Source organism: Mytilus trossulus, chromosome 4 (assembly GCF_036588685.1).
Source record: "Mytilus trossulus isolate FHL-02 chromosome 4, PNRI_Mtr1.1.1.hap1, whole genome shotgun sequence".
NCBI classification, from domain to species: Eukaryota; Metazoa; Mollusca; class Bivalvia; order Mytilida; family Mytilidae; genus Mytilus; species Mytilus trossulus.
Genome location: NC_086376.1, coordinates 34,374,399 through 34,394,331, shown reverse-complemented (window position 1 = coordinate 34,394,331; position 19,933 = coordinate 34,374,399). Strand labels below are relative to the sequence as shown.

Here is a 19,933-nt window from a genome sequence, read left to right as displayed (position 1 = left end):
AGGTGCCAAGATTTAAAACAAGTTGACTTAGTAAAGTAATAAAGGTGTATAGGGTTCAGAATATGTATCATAAATAACAAAGATTTTACATTACTGATAATCACCAAATAATGCATTATAATCTATTCATATTTCATACTTTATGTATTCTAAGAATTGCGTTTTGAAATAATACTTAGTTTAACTCATGTGAAAAAGCTTACACATTCTGCAAAAACTTGTTATCTTGACTTTGATTGTAAAAGGACGTGCTAATCACATACCAAAAATAACACAATTTTTTTTTTAAATAACACAATTTTTTTTTTAAAGTACAGGTTATTTTTGAATGTGAGAGATTTCAAATAAACATGTACGATAGTCAAATAGTCATAAGTGTAAAGATTGCATACATCATATTCAATTATCTTACAAATCTGATAAATACAGAAAGTATAAAATACCCATTGATGATGATCTTAAAAAAATTTAAGCATATTTTGAGGAGTTATAAATTTTGTGCAGAAATAAATCAACACTAAGGCTGACCTTTAACAATAAGGAATCAATACTAATTCACAAGACCTTAGCAAAATAAATTTGAAGTATTTGGGGCCTTAAACGGCAACCAGCATTAACAGTATAAGAGAGGTGTGGTGATTTGAGAATTTACATGTTATAACCATGAGGATAATCTGTCGATAAACCCAAGCATGGTTATCAGAACCCATGCCAAAGTTAAGGACAAAAGAAATACACATGATTTTTCAATTAAAGTTTCTCCCCATACAGATTGGTAAAAGATGAAAGTAAAATACAAAGAAAAAAATCTATGTTGTAGAGCAACATGTGTCTTACTTTCATGCTAAAACAATCACTATAATGTATTTGTAAATCGTATCTTAATACATGTGCAATGTGTAGGAATAATTTGACTGTAGTCGAAGCTAATGTAGTATATATATGAACATGATGAAAGGAATTTCAGCAAATATAAATTTCCTACTCAATTTCAAAATTACAATAATTTACAACAGTTGAGTTAAATTATGTTTATAATAAAATGGTTGAATCTACTTTTCTGTCTTGTCATAATTATATAATTGATTTAAAATTCTTAACAATTCATAAAGCCATTATGATAGTGTATTTCTTTTCTTTTTTAAAGTACTCAGAGGAAGTCTCCTATAGTCAATGGCCCACCACATGTAAACCACCTTAATCAATGACAATGGAAAATAAAACAAACAGCACAGAAAAAGTTCAGGTAAATATGCAGGTATGGGCTGTATTATATCATTGGGACAAGTCTGCCCTGTCTATGGGGGAGTTCCACAACTTCAGACAAGTATGAATACACCTGATTCAACTAATTGGTGTGTATCTATATTGATTAAATGGAATATCTGACTTCTATACAATACACACACAGAATGTAAACATAGATACAAAGAAAAGATTAAATATGTAAACAAGTGCTCAATCTTACTTGGCCCACATATCTCTCTACTCACTGTTGGTGTTTACATTTGTCGATCTTTACTGGAAAATTAAATTTCAAAGGGAAAAAGGTGTATTTTTCTCCTTGTATCATTATCTATGGATGAAAGGGGGTTTGTCATAAATCTACTTAAGGAATAACAAAAAAGAAAACATTGTTATATACTAGAGTATAAAATTATAACAACATTGATTCTGTTAAAATTTCCCAACCTTCAGTTCTTATAATTCGGACATTTTTATCTTGAAACCAATCAATGTTTCTAACCTCTAGTACTAAAATAATCACATCTATATGTGTAACAACTCTTCATTTTGATGGAGGGGGGATTTCCCCAATGAAAGTATCTATTTCCTAAAAAACTGTTTTTTTAAATTTTTGATTGGTTTATAGTTGCAAATTTGATACCAATTGAATGACTACAAAATTGAGTGTTAGTTTTTTTTAAAAATAAGTTGAGTTGTAAAACTTAGTATCATTCTGGATCGTCATATAGAGAGGATTTAATAGTTTCCCCCCCATGTTGCAATATTTTAGTATCTTAATTTAATGTCTTTCAATATACAATAATATTGACTTTGAAATCTATTTTTAAAGTACTTTATTGAAGCTGGGAATAGAACTATAGTCCCAGGTTGAAGTTGAAGCTGCGTACAGACAATAAAATTCTGAAATATCATTTATATGTCCTGAATCTAGGTGCAACTATTATATGATTAATTCATACATATGTCTTTGAGCTAACACACTTCTTCACACTAATTAATTACTTTAAATTAATTGATTCAACACAACATGAAAACATGCTATAAATTCATTTAACATGTCAAATTTTCATTCTTTTAATATGCCCACAATTTTCAAGGGATAACTGGAGGCTAACCAAAATGCCCAAAAAAAACCCCAACAACAGCTAGGACTTTTTTTATCTATAAATACATTTGTAAATAACATGTTAATGGGTTTTTATTTTATGAACATTATAGGACAGGCTAACATCATAAAATGCATAAATATTGGTTTTCTGTTCTATTTATATCTGATTGATCAAATGTTTTGGTTGTAGAGCAATATCAAATGGTAGAATTGTACATTATAAAGAATTCCATGTGTATGTTCATTGATGTGAAATGCAGTAATGTTTGTGTTAAAGATAGTGTTAAATTACACATTGAAAACACACATTTGTAGTAAAAACTACATTTAGGTTAGCCACAAAGATAATGGCCAATGTAGAGGTTATTTCACCTGTTACACAGGTAAAACGTACAGGTAGAATAACAATAATTAACTTACATCATTCTCTTTCATTATATCCTTAAATTCTCAATCAATTCATTATGAATTGTTCAAAAAATAAGTCAGTTCAAAGGTGAAATGTTGATGTCCCACATTCTTTACTTACAACAGGAAATAGCTCTTTATAATATAAAGGGAAATAACTCTACAACTCTCTGTAGATATGTTGGGTAATAAATCTGTATCAATTTTCATGCTGGTATTAAATTATATCAAATCTGTCATTGTTATACCATGAGCCAGATGCATGGTATACATACAGGTTTTCTGACCAATATACTTTTACACGATATAGCATACAATTAAAACAATGAAAATGTTGAAGTGATTTTGAGATAGTTCGAGACTTTAATATCTTCAAGATAAGCAACAAATCTAATTCGTTGAACAAATTTGACCAAGAATTTTTGAACACATATTTTAATGCCTTATGGGTAGGTTATTTAATAAAAGTAGTCATTTTTTAAAATAAAATTAAAGTTATTGACTGAGAGGATTTTTTTTTCCAACCCTCAACTTTAAAATCCAGGCTTGGATAGATATAGTGACATTGATATTGGTTCCCACTTCTGTGAGTAACAACTATACTCTGAGTAGATATAGTTATGTGAGTATATCGTGCGGTAGACAGCATACAGATATCGTTAATTTTCCATTTCTGGAATTTATGTCTGCTAAATTAATAACAGAAAACATATAAATCTCTATAACAGACTAGAAAATAAAAATCAATTCCTGAAAAACAAGTAAAACTTTTTGACATCAGGCTATTTAGATGAAAAGATTAGCAATCTGCAGAAACCAAGAAAATTAACAAAAAAGAGCCTAGCACCTATGTCATAGAAATTTCTTCTTTTATGCATCGGAAAACAATTCAATTTTGTGGCAGATTTTCCAATAAATGCCAAAAAGCAAAGTAGAAATAAAATTGTAAAAAAGGTTAAACATTTTATCTGACTTCAATAAGTAACAAAATGCATGGCGTCTGCTAAATAGATTAATTTAAAACATTCAGTGTGATTAATTGTGACAATTCAAAGTGAGGCATGAAAATGAAAGTGATTAAATCGTGTTTAATAAATTGTTGTGGAATAATATCTGGAGTAATATCATAAATGAGCCAGAATGATGACGGAGTCGATGGAAGAATGATACAATAATTCATATGAAATGTTGATTGAATCAGAGATGTCACCAATCCTTTCTTCAACAATTATCAATACAATTGCGGGGACATCAGTTTCAAATCATTCATTATATTACTGTCCTTGCTAAAAACTGGTCATTTTGTAATAAAACTTCAAGTCTGTTTTACCATACATAATTTTAATATTAATATCATCAAACCCAAGCCTTTACAATGCTGACCATGCATAATTCAAATTGAATATTCAAGAAAACCCCAGACTTAAAATTATCTTAAAAAGGCTTTAAAAATAATCCTTGAACATCCATTTTGAATCATTTTTAAATAAAATTGTTCTCAAAGACTCCACATTGAATGCTGGTTATAGCAACATAATTTTATAGGATATCTGCAATAATAACTGTCTTCATTAAGAGTAATTGACCTCCCCAATGGGGGATCCAGAAATTTTTACAAGTGGGGCCCCGCTCCCATCACGCTTTAGTGAATCCCTATTTAACTAACCAAAATTTTATCACAAAAAGGGGAGGTCAGCCCTGCCGCCCCCTTATCTGCCTCTGCTCCTTATATAAACAAACAGATTTTTGGACATCAGTATTGAATCATTTTTAGATCACACATGGATCCAGGATTTTGAAAAAATGGGGCCCCTTGCATTGAATGTTCAGAATGACTATTGTATAAAAACTATACTTTTATCACATATTTAGCTCCATAATATCAAGTGCCTATTTCATCCATATATTCACCTCACTATCATTTAACTGCAGCCCTTAAAACGACCATACTGCATGTATATCAACTCCCCTTCCAAGTTGAGGACCACTGTATTACAAATGTAATTCCACACCATGTATTTAATTTGAACACATGATTAAATCCCAGTCCTTAACATTAACTCCCTTCCCTCATGAACTCACACCATTTCCTGTATACATCAACCACAATGTATCAACCCCTATACTATAGACATACATATACAAACAAGCTGTATCATTACTCCCTTCTCTGAGTAGCCCATGTAATGATAACACATATCCTTATAATAACCATATTGTACAGTTCCCTTATTCAACCTTATCCTAACAATGGTATTATATCAGTAATGGAAGTTACTTTTCACTGTATATTTATAGACCTTTCTATTGGCCATTAGTGACTTACCGGTAATTACTTGCGGTAGATTAATCTGCTTTACAGTTAATTATCACACTGCAGTTTTTATTGTAAATTTACATAATACTTTTGACATTTACAGTCTTTTGTATAGTATATCATTAAAGCATGCAGAGATGAAGAAATTATTTGAATGAGACAAAAAAAGAAAGGAAATGTTTACTGTAACACATGTAAAATGACATGTATAATTCAATAAAGTATGCTTTTATCGGAGACTTTCATACATGTTTTTGCTCATTATATCTAAGTTACTCAATAGGGTCAAGGTCAACAGATGTTTCCTGTCTTTTTTAAATTATTTTTTTCTAGTTTTAAGAGGACAGATTTACTGTGATGAATCAGGAAATTTTTATCTTTTTTTTAACACGATTTAGTCAAATTATAAAAAATCCTTTATTTTTAATATTTTTTATGGAAAGGATATCTATTGAGTTAACTAAGGCAAACAGTTCGCCATAAGGAAAGCTCACTATGAAAAAAATACTCAAAACAATTTCATGCCTGTTGATCATATCAATCATTTATACCGACTATTATCAGTCTGAGGTCTTCACCATGCAGTCCTTGTACTTTAAAAACAACAATGTTCACCTTTAACAATGCAGAGTTCTTGAGAAAGTGGTATTCAGTTTTAGGTTTTGACCCCCAAAATTGGCAAAAGACTGACACAATTTTGGTATTTTTCAAATAATGATCACTTGCTCATTCAGAGAACCACCAGTGATTTTATTTTCAAAAATCAATTCCTATGAGAAAAGATGGAGTTTTATTGGGATGAAGTCCAAACTTAAAACTAACGTGAAATATTTCACCTTAAAAAAGGTTATGTTGTCATACAGTTTTTGAACAGAAATAAAAAAATAAATTGAGAGGACACACAATTTTTCTTTCTTCCAAACAGCTGTTTTTGAAATGAAAGTAGTACCCTATATATATGGTAACCATAGTATTTGAATAATCTGTAGAAAACAAAGAAATAAATTTTGAACTTTGTTGCCAAGTACACAAAAATACTTTACTCAAGTACACCCAGTAACACATACCTTTGTGAAAAAAAATGTACGCATTAAAAGAGATAGATATTATAAAGTAATAAAATGATGCATGTTTTGTATTACTGGTGTGTATGCTCATTCCTATCATTACAGAAGTCATTAAATCGACCAGAAAATTATAATTTTTTGCCTTTAACAAAATAGATTACGATTTTCCAGTTGTATGATGAAAGTTTTGAGTATAAAACGAGAATCCCAGCATTAAATGTTCACTCTAGATACCTATAGGTATGATCAAATGTATTTTTACCTGTTTCTAAACATAAACAAATTGCTTTTTCTGTTTGGATGATTCAATGAATCAATTTTTATTGAGGCTTAAAATAGGAGGGTTCTTAGCTAACATTGTTAAAAGATTTGGAGTCACAGCTTTCAACTGACACAGTATATGAGTGAACCAATAGTTTTATTGCATTTTACAAAAGACTAAATCTTGGTAACATAATAGTTCTTAAGAAAACAGGGAGCTTTACCAATAATGTTTGGTAAAATCTGAAATCTGTGTAAAAAAATCACATTTAAACTGGTGCTAAAAAATTGAATGGAATTTTAAACTTTTAATGCAATCAATCTCTCAGTTTGGTTTCTACCTATAATTTATGCAAACTTGGATTCTGGCGCAAAGTATCAAATCATTTTAACACAATGTTATACAATTATTTGTTAAAATTTTATGTTAAAAAAATCTATTTTAATGCAGTAAATAGAACTTATCAATGTTTTTTTTAGAAACTTGATTATAGAGATAAATCTTAGCTGCTTTGAAGCAGAACCCTAGACATCAGTTTGATGGACTGTCACATTACTGTATATGGGAGTGGATATCACTAAACTCATCTAATCAAAATGTACTGTTCAAATAGTACAATGAATAACAACATTCACAACTAAAAGTGCAACAGATATAGTTTCATATATAAGATATTGTGTATAAAAAGACACCCTCCCCCAAAAAAAACTGTAATGAAAGACCCCCTCCCAAAAAAACCAGTAAAGTACCAAAAAACCTACTTCCTACATCCTGATTTTGGCAAATGGTTCAAAATGTCATTGAAACAGCCATCTGGAAATAATGAGTGATTCAACAAGTCAAACAGATGAAAATGATTCAATGTGTGGACAATCCTTAAAAAATAGAAATTGTTATAAACTACCAAACAGTATCTCTACTTACAAACACAATAAAACCACAATATACAAATAAACGGGTCAGTGTGGCTTTACGATAATACTTTTCCAAGTGATAGCAAGTGGTTAAAATGCATTATCAGGGCCAGATCCAGTCATTTTCAAAAAGGGGGGGGGGGGTCAACAATATGACCCCATTCAAATGCATTGATCATGACCTGCCACTGCTAATGAACACCAGTCTAGCATATATTATCATGCCTAAATAGTAATCTTTTTATTCCCATTAAAAGAAACATCCAATATGAAAGTTAATCGCCAAAATGTGAGAAATAGGTCAACATGCTTACTGAACAGCCCATGTCCAGATTAGAGTGACCAATATTGAAATAAGTATATGTACTGAGATGAACCTATCAGACAGGAATCCTTTATGATAAGATAACTTTTGATATACAGATTAGACACATAAGGTAAACAAAGGTAAATCAATGATTAACATAGTGTTCTATCTGGTCAAAAACCTTGAAAACACCACTTTTTAAAGTAAACACTGGCGATAAAGCACACACATAGTACAAGATCAAGGAGTAACAATATTGTAAATCTAAAGTAGGACTTTTCTTGTGACATGATGAACCAAGCTATGCATACTGAAATTAATAGAAAAGAATGGGTATTACACAGTTAAATTGAGGGTCCTTGGTGGCCAGCGATCTAAGTATTTCATCTACTGTATCTGTAGCCTACAAACACTGCAGAGGTTGTGAGTACATGCCCCACACATGGCAGGTCACAAAATTCAACTCTAATATCATTTGGGCAGGTTTACTAGTTTTCCTGTCTCCTGTCTTAGGCAAGTGGTCTTCATTGGGTACGTTGGCTTCCATCATCCCCCCGGCCCCCCCTCCAAAAAAAATTAAAATCTGGATGCTAAGAAATACCGTGGCCATAAGTGCTGAAAGAGGCATTTACACTAAAGGGTCAATCAATTGATCTTTAAAGATACATCTAAACACAACTATAACGACTTCATTTCTTTTCTTTTTGGATCGAAATCAAGCTCAAAATATGGTAAAAACAGTTGCTTTGTTATTGCTATTTCAAATACTCTCTAACACTGATATGAGTATACATTTTACAATAACATATGCAAAGGATGTATGTACTGAATATAAAGCCTTCTGGTGAGGACACTGAGCTTAAACATTGATTCTTAAACGATTGTGCATATTATTATCTATTAGAAAATAATTACCACACATTGATTTCTATAATGAAGACTAAATTAAGTGTCACCTTTGTATGTCCACAACATGAAACAAACAGCTAATATGTATTGATCAGCTTATAAAACAACTCAAAATTCCATCAACTCAGTAAGTCAGTTTCCAGTGTCTAAATTCCCTACTTTAAAAAAATTTAATACATTTATATAAATGTATCATGCAATTATTGAAAGATAAACATAATGTCTATGCTGTATTGTATAACATAAGCATTACAATCTTAACTTTACTTATTTTACAGCAATTTATTGATAAATGGAAGCATTGAATGTATGAAAAAGTATATCCATTATCTAGTTACACAGAAAATGAAACCTCCAAATCAGTTAAAAGCATTGCATAATTCAAACTTGGAAATCTAAACACTTTTTTTGTTTCTCTAACATAACATTTTTTATCTGTTTCATACAGACGTCTGGTATAAAAATTTGAACTCTTTACATAAATGTGTGTCAATGAGTATTAAAACCCTTGTGGTTCCCCTTTCGTAATGCTAAGATTATCTCCCATACATCAAACCCATATAGAAATCATTTCCCTGGAAGGTTATGAATTATGTTTATGAAAATATGACTGCAAGTTTTCCACCATTTTGCTCTCCCTTTATCCAGAGGGTAATATGCAGAACAAACACTTTTAACATATAAATAACATCAAAAAGGTGCACATACATTTTGTAATTCGATATGTTTTCTCCTGTGAAACATCTAATTCAAAACCAAATTATAAGAATAGAGTTTTGAACCTAATAACAGTTTCTTTGAGTAATTGAATGTCAATGAGATGTTAACAACAAAATGCTGCAAAGGGGTGACAAGACAAAATATTTCTAAAACAAGAAATGGTCAAAAGGTGCAACTATCAAATCTAAATATAAAAACATATTAAAGACGAGTATGATTGTAGGACACAGATCAGGTCAAACTTGTTATAATGTATTAGTCTATATTTTAATTCAATCTTACTGACATTTAATTTCTTTGAAACTTAATGAATTTGTTTCTGTATGTTGCCTGTTTGAGTGTAGAAATGGCAAATTTACCAATTTTTTCATTTATTAAAGGGGATATAACTCAGAATGGTGTGACCTGTTAAGTTCAAACATGATAGCTGTGTTTGGTGCAAATAAGCATAAAGTTCAGAACATTTGTTTGGGGTACATTAAATTCAAGTTCGGAAACTGCAAATTCTGCATTTTTTCATTATTTAAGAGACACAACTCAATAACCCTCAATCTTCCTTGTGAGTTTTCAAGTACTTGAGTACTTGTTGCCATCCCTAATCATTATACAGTGTGATTTACTCAATTTCTCCGCCACTTTCTTACAATTCTATATAAGGACCAATTACCTTTCACTTCCAGATATTTGTCTTTCCTAACAGGCCATTGGCACCAGTAAAATATAAATACATTGGTAATTATGTCAAACTATTTATTGGGAAAAACGAATCAATATTAAAAGTCAACATCACAAATCAAAAAAATCTTTCAATAGTTACGACTTCTTCCTACAGTAGTTGGCTGCTCAAAAGCATACATTTGGGAAAACAATACAAAACATTTATATATAATTGAAAATCTGGTGCTAATATTAGAACACAAATGCTTTATCAGTAATTAAGAAAACATCAATCGTTTTCAAAATATTTAACATGCCCATCATAACGAAACATATTTAACAGGATCCTCCAGACAGAAATTAACATATGAAAAGCAGAAGTGATCTAGCGTGGAATAGATTTTAATTTAAAAACAGTGGGATCTCATACCAAATACTTGAATGTTTTGTTTGGATTGTAACCAAACGAAAAAATTATATCACTGCAAGTTATGTTACATCTTTGTTGTGCTAGGTACATAATATTCTATTTGAAGACTGGTATCCTGTAGAATATCATACAGAGGTCAATCAGTCTCATGTAAATGATAATCCAGCATTTTTCAGGTACATTATCTGTACCGTTCCCACATAAAATAAGTGCGAAGTGTCAGTCAGACACCAGGTCTTAAGTACTGTACAAATTATTACTTTTTATTTGAAAACAGAACTGCCAAATCTAATGACAAAAAAAATCTAATATTATGCTCATTGTCTATAACTTCGTAGTATGTAATCATAGCCAACCATATAATGATGGAGTGATCAAGTCTATTGTTTGTTTGCTGAGGACCTAAGACTAGAAATATTTGAACTGAACTGCTAAGGAAAAGTACTGATTCTGCTAAATAGTATTTTGAGTGTTTGAAGTTTTAACCAATAATTTTGGGTGAATAACAATTATTAATCACTGTATTTATTGTTTGCAGCCCTCATCAGCCAACACAAAAGACAGAAGTACATCCCACTTAAAAGTACTTTAGAATACACAGTACTTTTCTAACTGTCATACAAATGAACCTAGAATCAGATCTGAGGCCAAGTTGAAAATTTCCAACTAATAAACAAAGGGTCCTACAACAATGAAGTCTATGTTAAAAGATCATAATTTAGGTGAGAGCTATTCCAATATGGTAATATGAAGTCTATTGGTAAGGAATAGTCCAAGGATATTATACAGTTTGTATACCTAGACTTTAGAGACTAAGAATAAGCTGTTTAGTTTTCTTATCTGTTTAATATAATAATTTGTCAAGTCTAAAGTCACATATGTAGTTAGTTTGACAAATTTAATTCAATATACATGATATTGCCAGGTTTCACGAAAACATAGACATAAGGAGTGATTTACTTCACTGTTTAACAAGTTAATTTTAAACAAAGGCAATTTCTGGGGTTAACATGTTACACAATCAGAAGTGTCAGTTGTTTCTTAGGCAACATTGTGATTTCTCTCACTGTTCCCAGACTATAAATCAAGACAATATGAAACTAGTAAAATGAATTGTAAATGTATCTTCTATAGATTTTTCATGTTTTAAAATATGTTACCAAATCAAGTCTACTTATTAACCTGGTCTATGGATTTTTCCAGTTTCAATATATGTTACAAAAACAAGACTATTTATTAACCTAACACTCTGCTCAATGAACCATATCATAAATCATTGAAGCCTGATATACTGTAGGTCATGCTGTCTTATTTAAACAGAAATCTTTTAACAGTAAGTGATCTGGGAAATATGATAATGAAAACAGTCATGGTATTAGCATGCAATAAAATCATTTTTTCATCAACTTAAAAGTGCTTGTTTATATTGCATAACATTCTTCATTTTTTTTCACTTATATCTAATTTTTCATACAGATATGCTATGCCTCAATCATCAAGATAGTTTTAGCATTGAAATATAAGGTGCCAGACTGTCCTAAACTTTACTAAGTACAGATAACTTATTTATCAAGTATAGGTATACTACCTGGGTTAGACAAGGGCATATTTTGGGATTAATTACAAGGCCAATGACATTCCTATAGCTTGTTGGTGTTCACTCTATTACACAAGACCATGACATTTATTTTGTTTTTTGGTGTTCCTTGCATTATAAAGCCAATGACATTTATTTAGCTTGTTGGTGTCCCTTTATTAAATGGGCCTGTGGTGTCCCCTTCATTATAAAGCTAGTGGCATTCATTTAACTTGTTGGTGTTTAAACAATTTCCCTTCATTACAAGGCCAGGGACATTCATTTAGCTTGTTGATGAACAATTTCCCCATAATTAAAAGACCAATGACATTTAGTTTGCTAGTGTATCCTCCATTTCAAGGCTTTGCACATTCATTTAGCGTGTTGGTGTTTCACTTCATTACAAGGCCAATAACATTCATTCAACTTGCTAGTGTACCCTTCATTACAAGGCCAATAACATTCATTTAGCTTGTCTGTGTTTCCCTACATTACAAGGCCCGAATGTTATTCAATTGGCTAATAGGTATTTACCTCCATTACATGGCCAATGACATTTTTATTAGTTGGTATTTCCCTCCATTACAAATTTCAGTTTCCTCCATTACTTAGGCCAATGACATTCATTTAGCAAGTTGTTGTTTCCCACCATTTCAAGGCCAATGACATTCATTTAGCTAGTCGTGTTGTTCTTCAAAGTATGTAAAGTATAGGTAAATATCAAGTTTCCTGTCCATTGAATGTCTGACTGGCTAATTATCAATTTTTTGGAATAATTTTGCCTTATAAAATTATCAACAATTAGAGTTGCTACTGTTGAGACCCTCATGGGTAGTCAAGGTTGTTTGATACCCCCATAGTAGTACAGCTAGAAAATTAATTTTCCTGCTGTTTAACCCAATGATGTATGGAAAGTTAGTAGCTAACTGTTTATTGTGTCCTTTAGGGAAACTTAGTACTGATAGCAGTTATAGTGTTTTAATTCGTTCGCAACTTTGTCTAAACTCAGGGCTATTTACAATTTGACAAATGGTAAATAAATTTCTCGTATCTGTCTTCGAAGAACTAATGTAGATCTCTAAATGTTTTTTGTTGTTATTTTTGGTATATAAAGACAGACACATGTGTACTGAAATTCACTGATATAAAGTACAAATGAAACCAGTTAAAATCCAGACGGATTTGAAAACTTAGCACATGAACTTTTAAATGATTAATGCATATGTATAACAAGTGAAACTTCAGTATCTCCTTTTAACAAAGTTATTAATATTCCTTAACCACTGAATTTACTACATGTATTTACATTTAAATTTTACAGATATCCATTACTTAAATGTTGTTTATTAGAAAGACCTATTATTTATATCTATAAAAAAGTCAAGTACTTTTAACAACCAAGGACTCATTTTTCATAACTTCACAAGGCTGAAACCCTTATAGTGAAGAGCTTGGTCAATGGTCTACTGAAAGTTACATATAGAGACATACTATAGCTCTTACATCATTCACTGTTCAATGATTACTTTTAAATGTTGTAACATACAGTACCTATCAACTATTTTGGGGGAAGTTTTTATATTTTTGTATTTGATACTCTTTAAGTCTTAACATCTATACATTTTCAAATAATGGTGCGCTCCTGTTCACTAACTAACAGCTTGTTCAAATATTGCTAAAAAAATCTTATACTTACACGGCAAAATAGATTAAAATAACTATCAAGGTCTGACAACCACTGTCAGATACTTACTAATATGTTGTATTTAACTAGACGAATGCAATGGTTATGGTGAAAATTTGAGCAAAACTCATTACTGAACAAAACCTACTCATGAGTGAACAGTAGGTCAAAGTGACTCAATGTTTGCTTCACTAATGTTGCATTTTAACGTTGAGTCGTTTGTGTTTTCTCTTATTTTTGAGATAAGACGTAGCACGGTACTTGTCTATCCCTAATTCATATATTTGGTTTTGATGTTATATTTGTTATTCTCGTGGTGTTTTGTCTGTTGCTTGGTCCGTTTCGGTGTTGTGTCGTTGTTCTCCTCTTATATTTAATGCGTTTCCCTCGGTTTTAGTTTGTTACCCCGATTTTGTTTTTTGTCCATGGATTTATGAGTTTTGAACAGCGGTATACTACTGTTGCCTTTATATATACTCTGTTAGAAGACTGTAGTACAGAAAATCATTAATAAACTACAGTAGGTTTCTAAGGATTGGACAAACATGTAAAAACATGTATCCCTCAAAGGTGTATATATAGGTTAAAACTAACATCCCTCAAAAATGTAATATAAGTTACAATGACCCAAATGTTGCTATACAGTATTGTGCTTTACAAGACAATTGTAGAGGCCAAATAATATTGATATACATGGTGTTTCTCCCGACCTGTTTTGGAATTGTGAATACACACTTTTAAAATTTAAATAGATAAGACAAATAAGAAATGAGGTTACTTTTGAGTGACTTAGTTACATTGATGTTTTCGGTGGTTCTCAGAAAGCAGTTGTAATTGAATAAATTAAAAATAACTTTCATAGTAAGTTTTATGGAATTGTTTCATTCCTTTTCAAGAGCATCTTTGTTTGTAGTTAATAATATGACATTATTGTTGACATCAGTTTCTTCTTCATGTAATTCATGCTTGTCAAAGAATGACTAAATTGATAGGGCATTCTTTGATTCGATTTGGCTCAATTAAGATGGCTGAAGAGAAATGCTATAATATTAGGGTTTATGTAAAAAGCCTGGTGATATAAGACAAAAAAACCAGCTCAAATTGCAAACAAATGATTAATATCACAGCATAATTATGTTACTGATCACCAAAACTACACTAGCTTTCAACCAATCAGAATGCAGGATACTTATATAAGGTATAATTAGTATATAAATGTTTTATCTTGTTCTATCAGCACTGTCATATCAATAAATTGTTCTTTTGAGAATCCATATAAACAGGAATGTAATTAAATGTCAAAACCATTGTTCCACGATTCCATTTAAGACGTCATAATGTGTTTTTTTGATATATTTATAAAAACTTCAGACATTTAATTCCTTCAGAAAAAAAACTTTGTAATACGACTAGCCTTGCTTTATAAGATATTAAAGATGTAGAACTGTAAGGCTTCAGGAAACAGCATTTATGATGACGTGCGTAGTCAATAAGCCTTTAGAGAACTAACCAAATAAATTCAAATTAAATTTACCAAGATCTAACTTGCATACAACTTTAAATTTTGTTACATGCTTAGGAATACTAACAAGATTTTTAAACTGATTTCAAAAGTTTGATTTAATTACAAGTTGTATGTTTCTTTGGATGAAACCTATTAGAGTATAATCATGTTAATCCATGCGACAGCAAAGATATTTTAAGGATTTTAAAAGTCAAGCGACCATGACCAATGTAAATTGTAACTTGTCAAGCTGTTTTGAAGAAAACACTTCATTTATGATAATGGCGATTAAGGTGAGAAAAATTACAGCTTGTAAACGCATCAATAGCCCTGTTGAAATTGATCAGACATAACCGTCATGTAAATTACTACACTTGATGTATAATCATAGTTTATAACACACAACTAGTCACATTTCAACACACACTTAAGAAAATGTAAATAAATAAGATATAATTTATATAACAATTTTGTAATTGGCTATGATTTAATAATCTTTTCAGAATTTGTTTATATACTGCTATATATAGAATAGCAATACAGTTACAGTCAGGGAGAAAAACATTTGATATTTTTGTTGCAGGGTTTGTTTAAGGGTCATAAGAACCTTTAACATGAATTCTGAATTGAGAAATTTAATTTGTGGGTATTCTGACTTTAGCTAGTTTAACTGTGTCATAATTAATAAATTCATGATTTCCTTATATAAATATAAGAAGATGTGGTATGACAGTGCCAATGAGACAACTCTCCATCCAAGATACAATTTATAAACGTAAAACATTATAGGTTAAAGTACAGCCTGCAACACTGAATTGGCTCACAACGAACAGCAAGCTATAAAGTGTCTCAAAAATGACTAGTGTAAAATCATTTAAACAGGAAAACCCACTGTCTTAAATCTATAAAAAAAAAATAGACAAGAAAAGAGGAACCACACCAACAAAGGACAACCACTGAACAATAGGTCCTGTCTTAAGACAAGTGCAAACAAATGCAGCGAGTTTAAATGTTTTAACAGGTGCCAACCTTCACCCTAACCTGAAACAGTAGTATAACATTACCACATAGAAAGACACACTATACAATATAAATTGAAATGGCTGAGCAACTCGAACAAAAAGAAATATTAAAAGAACCAGTAAACATAAACTGAACGGAAAACTTGATCTATGACACAATATCAATATGTTAACTAATACATAATAGCCAGTACATAATAATACCCCCCACCAACCCCTTCATGTGCTATACCTAAATTAGTACTAATAATGACCAAATATAAATATAAAAAAGAAGATGTGGTATGATTGCCAATGAGACAACTTATAATCCACAAAAACCCAAAATGACACAAACATTAACAACTATAGGTCACCATACGGCCTTCAACAATGAGCAAACCCGCATAGTCAGCTATAAAAGGCCCTGATTCAACAATGTAAAACAATTCAAAAGAGAGTCATATTTCAAACTGACAAAAGTTGGTTAGAAACTAGTTGGTTAGACAGAGATGGGTGCAACAAATGACCATGCTTCTTATATGGAAGGACATAACAAAAAAGTATGCCTGACTGATTAGAACTTCAAGTTTATAACACATTTTGACAAGAAATAACTCATAGATTTTATAGGATGTAATTACCACTTTAAGGAAAGCATCCTGTCCATGTACTAACACAGACAAGAAATAAATTACACATTTATAAAATAATTGACACTTTATCTGAATAGTAAAGCAGAAAAAATACACCTAAAATACTGTCAAGGTAAACACGCATACAAATTGTCAATGGCATTTTTGGCTAAATAGGTAACAAAATCTTTTAAATGATGACTCAAAGTGATACAATGAAAGATTACAAAAGAAAGATTAAAACATCTTTTCTCAACACAATAGTCATATTTAAAGTTTCATTTTACCATATCAAGACAAGATGGTTAAAACCTTCCATGTGATAGATGTGAAACATCCAAGATTATATTATTTTGATTATAATATAATTATAATGGAATTTTCATTTAAAATCCTATAAATACAAAGAAGGTTTTTTAATATTGTCAAAATTATAAATGTCCTGTAAAAAAGAGTCTAGTCCAGTTGAGAAGAATGGTTTACTGGAACAAATGTTAACCTCTAAGAAACCACTCATTATTGTGAAGTATATGGTGTAAAACTGCCATTACTCCACATAACTGACCTGGTGTGAAACCGCCATTTCTCAACATAACTGACAAGGTGTGAAACTGCCATTTCTCCATGTGACATAACTGACAAGGTGTGAAACCACCATTTCTCCACATAACTGACATAGTGTGAAACGTCCATTTTTCCGCATAACTGACAGTGTGAAACAGCCATTTCTCCGCATAACTGACATAGTGTACAACCACCATTTCTCCGCATAACTGACAAGGTGTGAAACCACCATTTCTTCACATAACTGACATAGTGTGAAACCGCCATTTCTCTGCATAACAGACATAGTGTGAAACCGTCGTTTCTCCCCATAACTGACATGGTGTGAAACCGCCATTTCTCCCCATAACTGACATGGTGTGAAACCGCCATTTCTCCAAATAACTGACAAGGTGTGAAACCGCCATTTCCCCAAATAACTGACATTATGACACCATATTTATAAGTCATAATTCTTCTTTTGACAGCATGGGCAATATGCAAAATGTAACAAGAACGCAACGACTGAGAAAAGTGTGACTGAAATATGAGTTGATAAAGAAAACAGACAGACCGACCAGAAGAATCCATTTGAGCACCCTAATAGGCTGGGGTACAATAAGAACCCACAGTTATGCCTGATTAGCTATGTGAAAATGAACTCCCTGTTAGTCATTATTTACATTTACTTCCAAAATAGTTGAACTAAAATGAATGTCATACAGGTTGAAGGTTTGGCATAATGTAAAATCTGGTTCAACCTGCACTCTGCACTATAATTCCTGGTTCAAAGTCAAAAGTATGACAGTTGAAATCAAAACTTGTTGACTCCCACAATGTTCTTTTAATAGATTTTACAAAAAACCAGTCTGTATTGATGATGAACTTTATACCTTATAATTCAATACATTAGTTAGACCTTTTCCCTATTAACAATGGAAAAACTACCTTCAATTGTACTAACAACCATTTGTATTTTGTTTGAGTGACAATAATGTATTATGCAAGAGTAGGAAAAGAGAGAAAAAAACATTATATGCAACTTATGATTATAGTTATGATTCCATTTGATTTTGTCAAACCTACCTGTAAACAGCTGATACCTGTACCAAACGACTCCCGATTACTTGTAGGACAATATTTTGTTCAAGATACTTTCCATTTGGAATTTATCTTCAAATGCACATCATACGAGCCAATGACTTTTTTCAATTGAATTCAATAACAGATGAATATTTATATGCAACACCTGTGAAACTTTAGGACGTTTATAACGTCTTTGTTGAATTTCAATAATATTTAAGCACAATATTGGATTCTTTGTTGTTTAATGCTAAAATGGCTTATCTCCCCTGAATATCAGGTTATTAAAATGCAATTTTTTCTACATTTACTACGGTTTAAGTGTTGTGATTGATCTAACAGAGTTTATATCCTCTGAATTCCTCTTTGGAGGTAAATAGCATTGACAAGACACCATACTTTTTTTAACCTGCAACTGATTTGTAAATCTTAGCAAGTGCCCCCTTTTGAAGTTAATCAAGGTACTGCCTCTGGGGACATTAATGATGAACATGAATATTCTATCTTGTAAGATATGCTGGTAAAAACTAAATATACGTGTAAATCATGTATCATTTTACATTAAATTGAGAATTAGGGTTGATCTGGTCTGAAGAAATCTGTTTATAGAGGTAATTCCATAACCTTTGAGGGAATAACTACATTGTACTGACCTAGGGTAAAGTGAGGCTATAAAAATCAACAAGTTTTTCAGGATGAAAAAAATATAAGTTATTTCATATTAGTATGGGGGGTGGGGGTTCAATCATCATCAAATGACCTTCACCCTTGTACAATGTTAAATGCAAAAGTGTTTCATTTAAAAAAAAAAAGGCAAAAAAAAAGTGATACAAGATTTAGATTAAAACCCTGTAAAGTAGTTTTGCTGTGTACGAAAGATTTTTTTTCTCATTTAAATTCTATTCTTATTATTGCTAAAACCTTATTATCAAAAACACCAAATAAAATAAACATATTTAAAACTCTTACAGTCTTTCACTTACATGTGTTTCAGTGGTATTTCTTTAATAAACTAAATCAGATTTCTTTAAAAAATATTTTTCAAATAAAATGACCAGATCTTAAATAGCATTAACCTTTTTCTGACCACTAATGACCACATACGGTGTCATAAAAACAACCTTTAAATTTCCATTTATCAATCCAAAAGCAGACCACTATTATTAATTAGTTGTAAAATGGTTGGTCTTGATTGAGACATACTTTCATCACCTGGAAGCTTATCAGCATTTATATGATAAACATTGTAAGTTAACTTTCCTTATCAACTTAAACACAATGCAGTTTGGCAATTCTTAATGTTTATTTCAAAAATGTAACAAACATTCATGTGTTCTCGTTTCTGCAAAACACATATTTTTGAAATGAGGTCGTACAGTGACCTATAAATGTTAATTTTGTACGTCATTTGGTCTCTGGTTAAATTGTCTCATTAGCAAATTTATTTTAATATCTAAATTTTTGTTAACGTAAGTAGAACAAAGAATATATATATAAGAGGTGTAAGTATTACTGTAATTACAGCTTGGTTCAGACAATCTGCTCAATATAGAAATGTTG

The 19,933-nt window shown here is 31.0% G+C and overlaps 1 protein-coding gene and 1 long non-coding RNA gene across 8 annotated transcripts in view; one reads left to right on the top strand and one right to left on the bottom strand.

The window, feature by feature from the left end:
* The window catches only part of LOC134715173 (nuclear hormone receptor HR96-like), a 149,108-nt gene that overhangs the window by 59,074 nt on the left and 70,101 nt on the right, over positions 1–19,933 (bottom strand). Inside the window, exon 1 of one of the 7 annotated variants that reach the window (XM_063577171.1) lies at positions 2,777–2,891. The exons of the other annotated variants lie outside the window; for them this stretch is intronic. Coding sequence (XP_063433241.1) covers positions 2,777–2,791 — 15 coding nt within the window. The 5' untranslated portion in view covers positions 2,792–2,891. Of the gene's footprint in view, positions 1–2,776; positions 2,892–19,933 lie in introns of those variants that run through there. 7 annotated transcript variants of the gene reach the window in all.
* Positions 1–19,933, top strand: part of LOC134715174 (uncharacterized) — a 54,805-nt gene that overhangs the window by 31,586 nt on the left and 3,286 nt on the right. Inside the window, exons 3-4 of the long non-coding RNA XR_010106616.1 lie at positions 1,148–1,246; positions 10,886–11,069. This is a non-coding gene — a long non-coding RNA (uncharacterized LOC134715174). The remainder of the gene's footprint in view (positions 1–1,147; positions 1,247–10,885; positions 11,070–19,933) is intronic.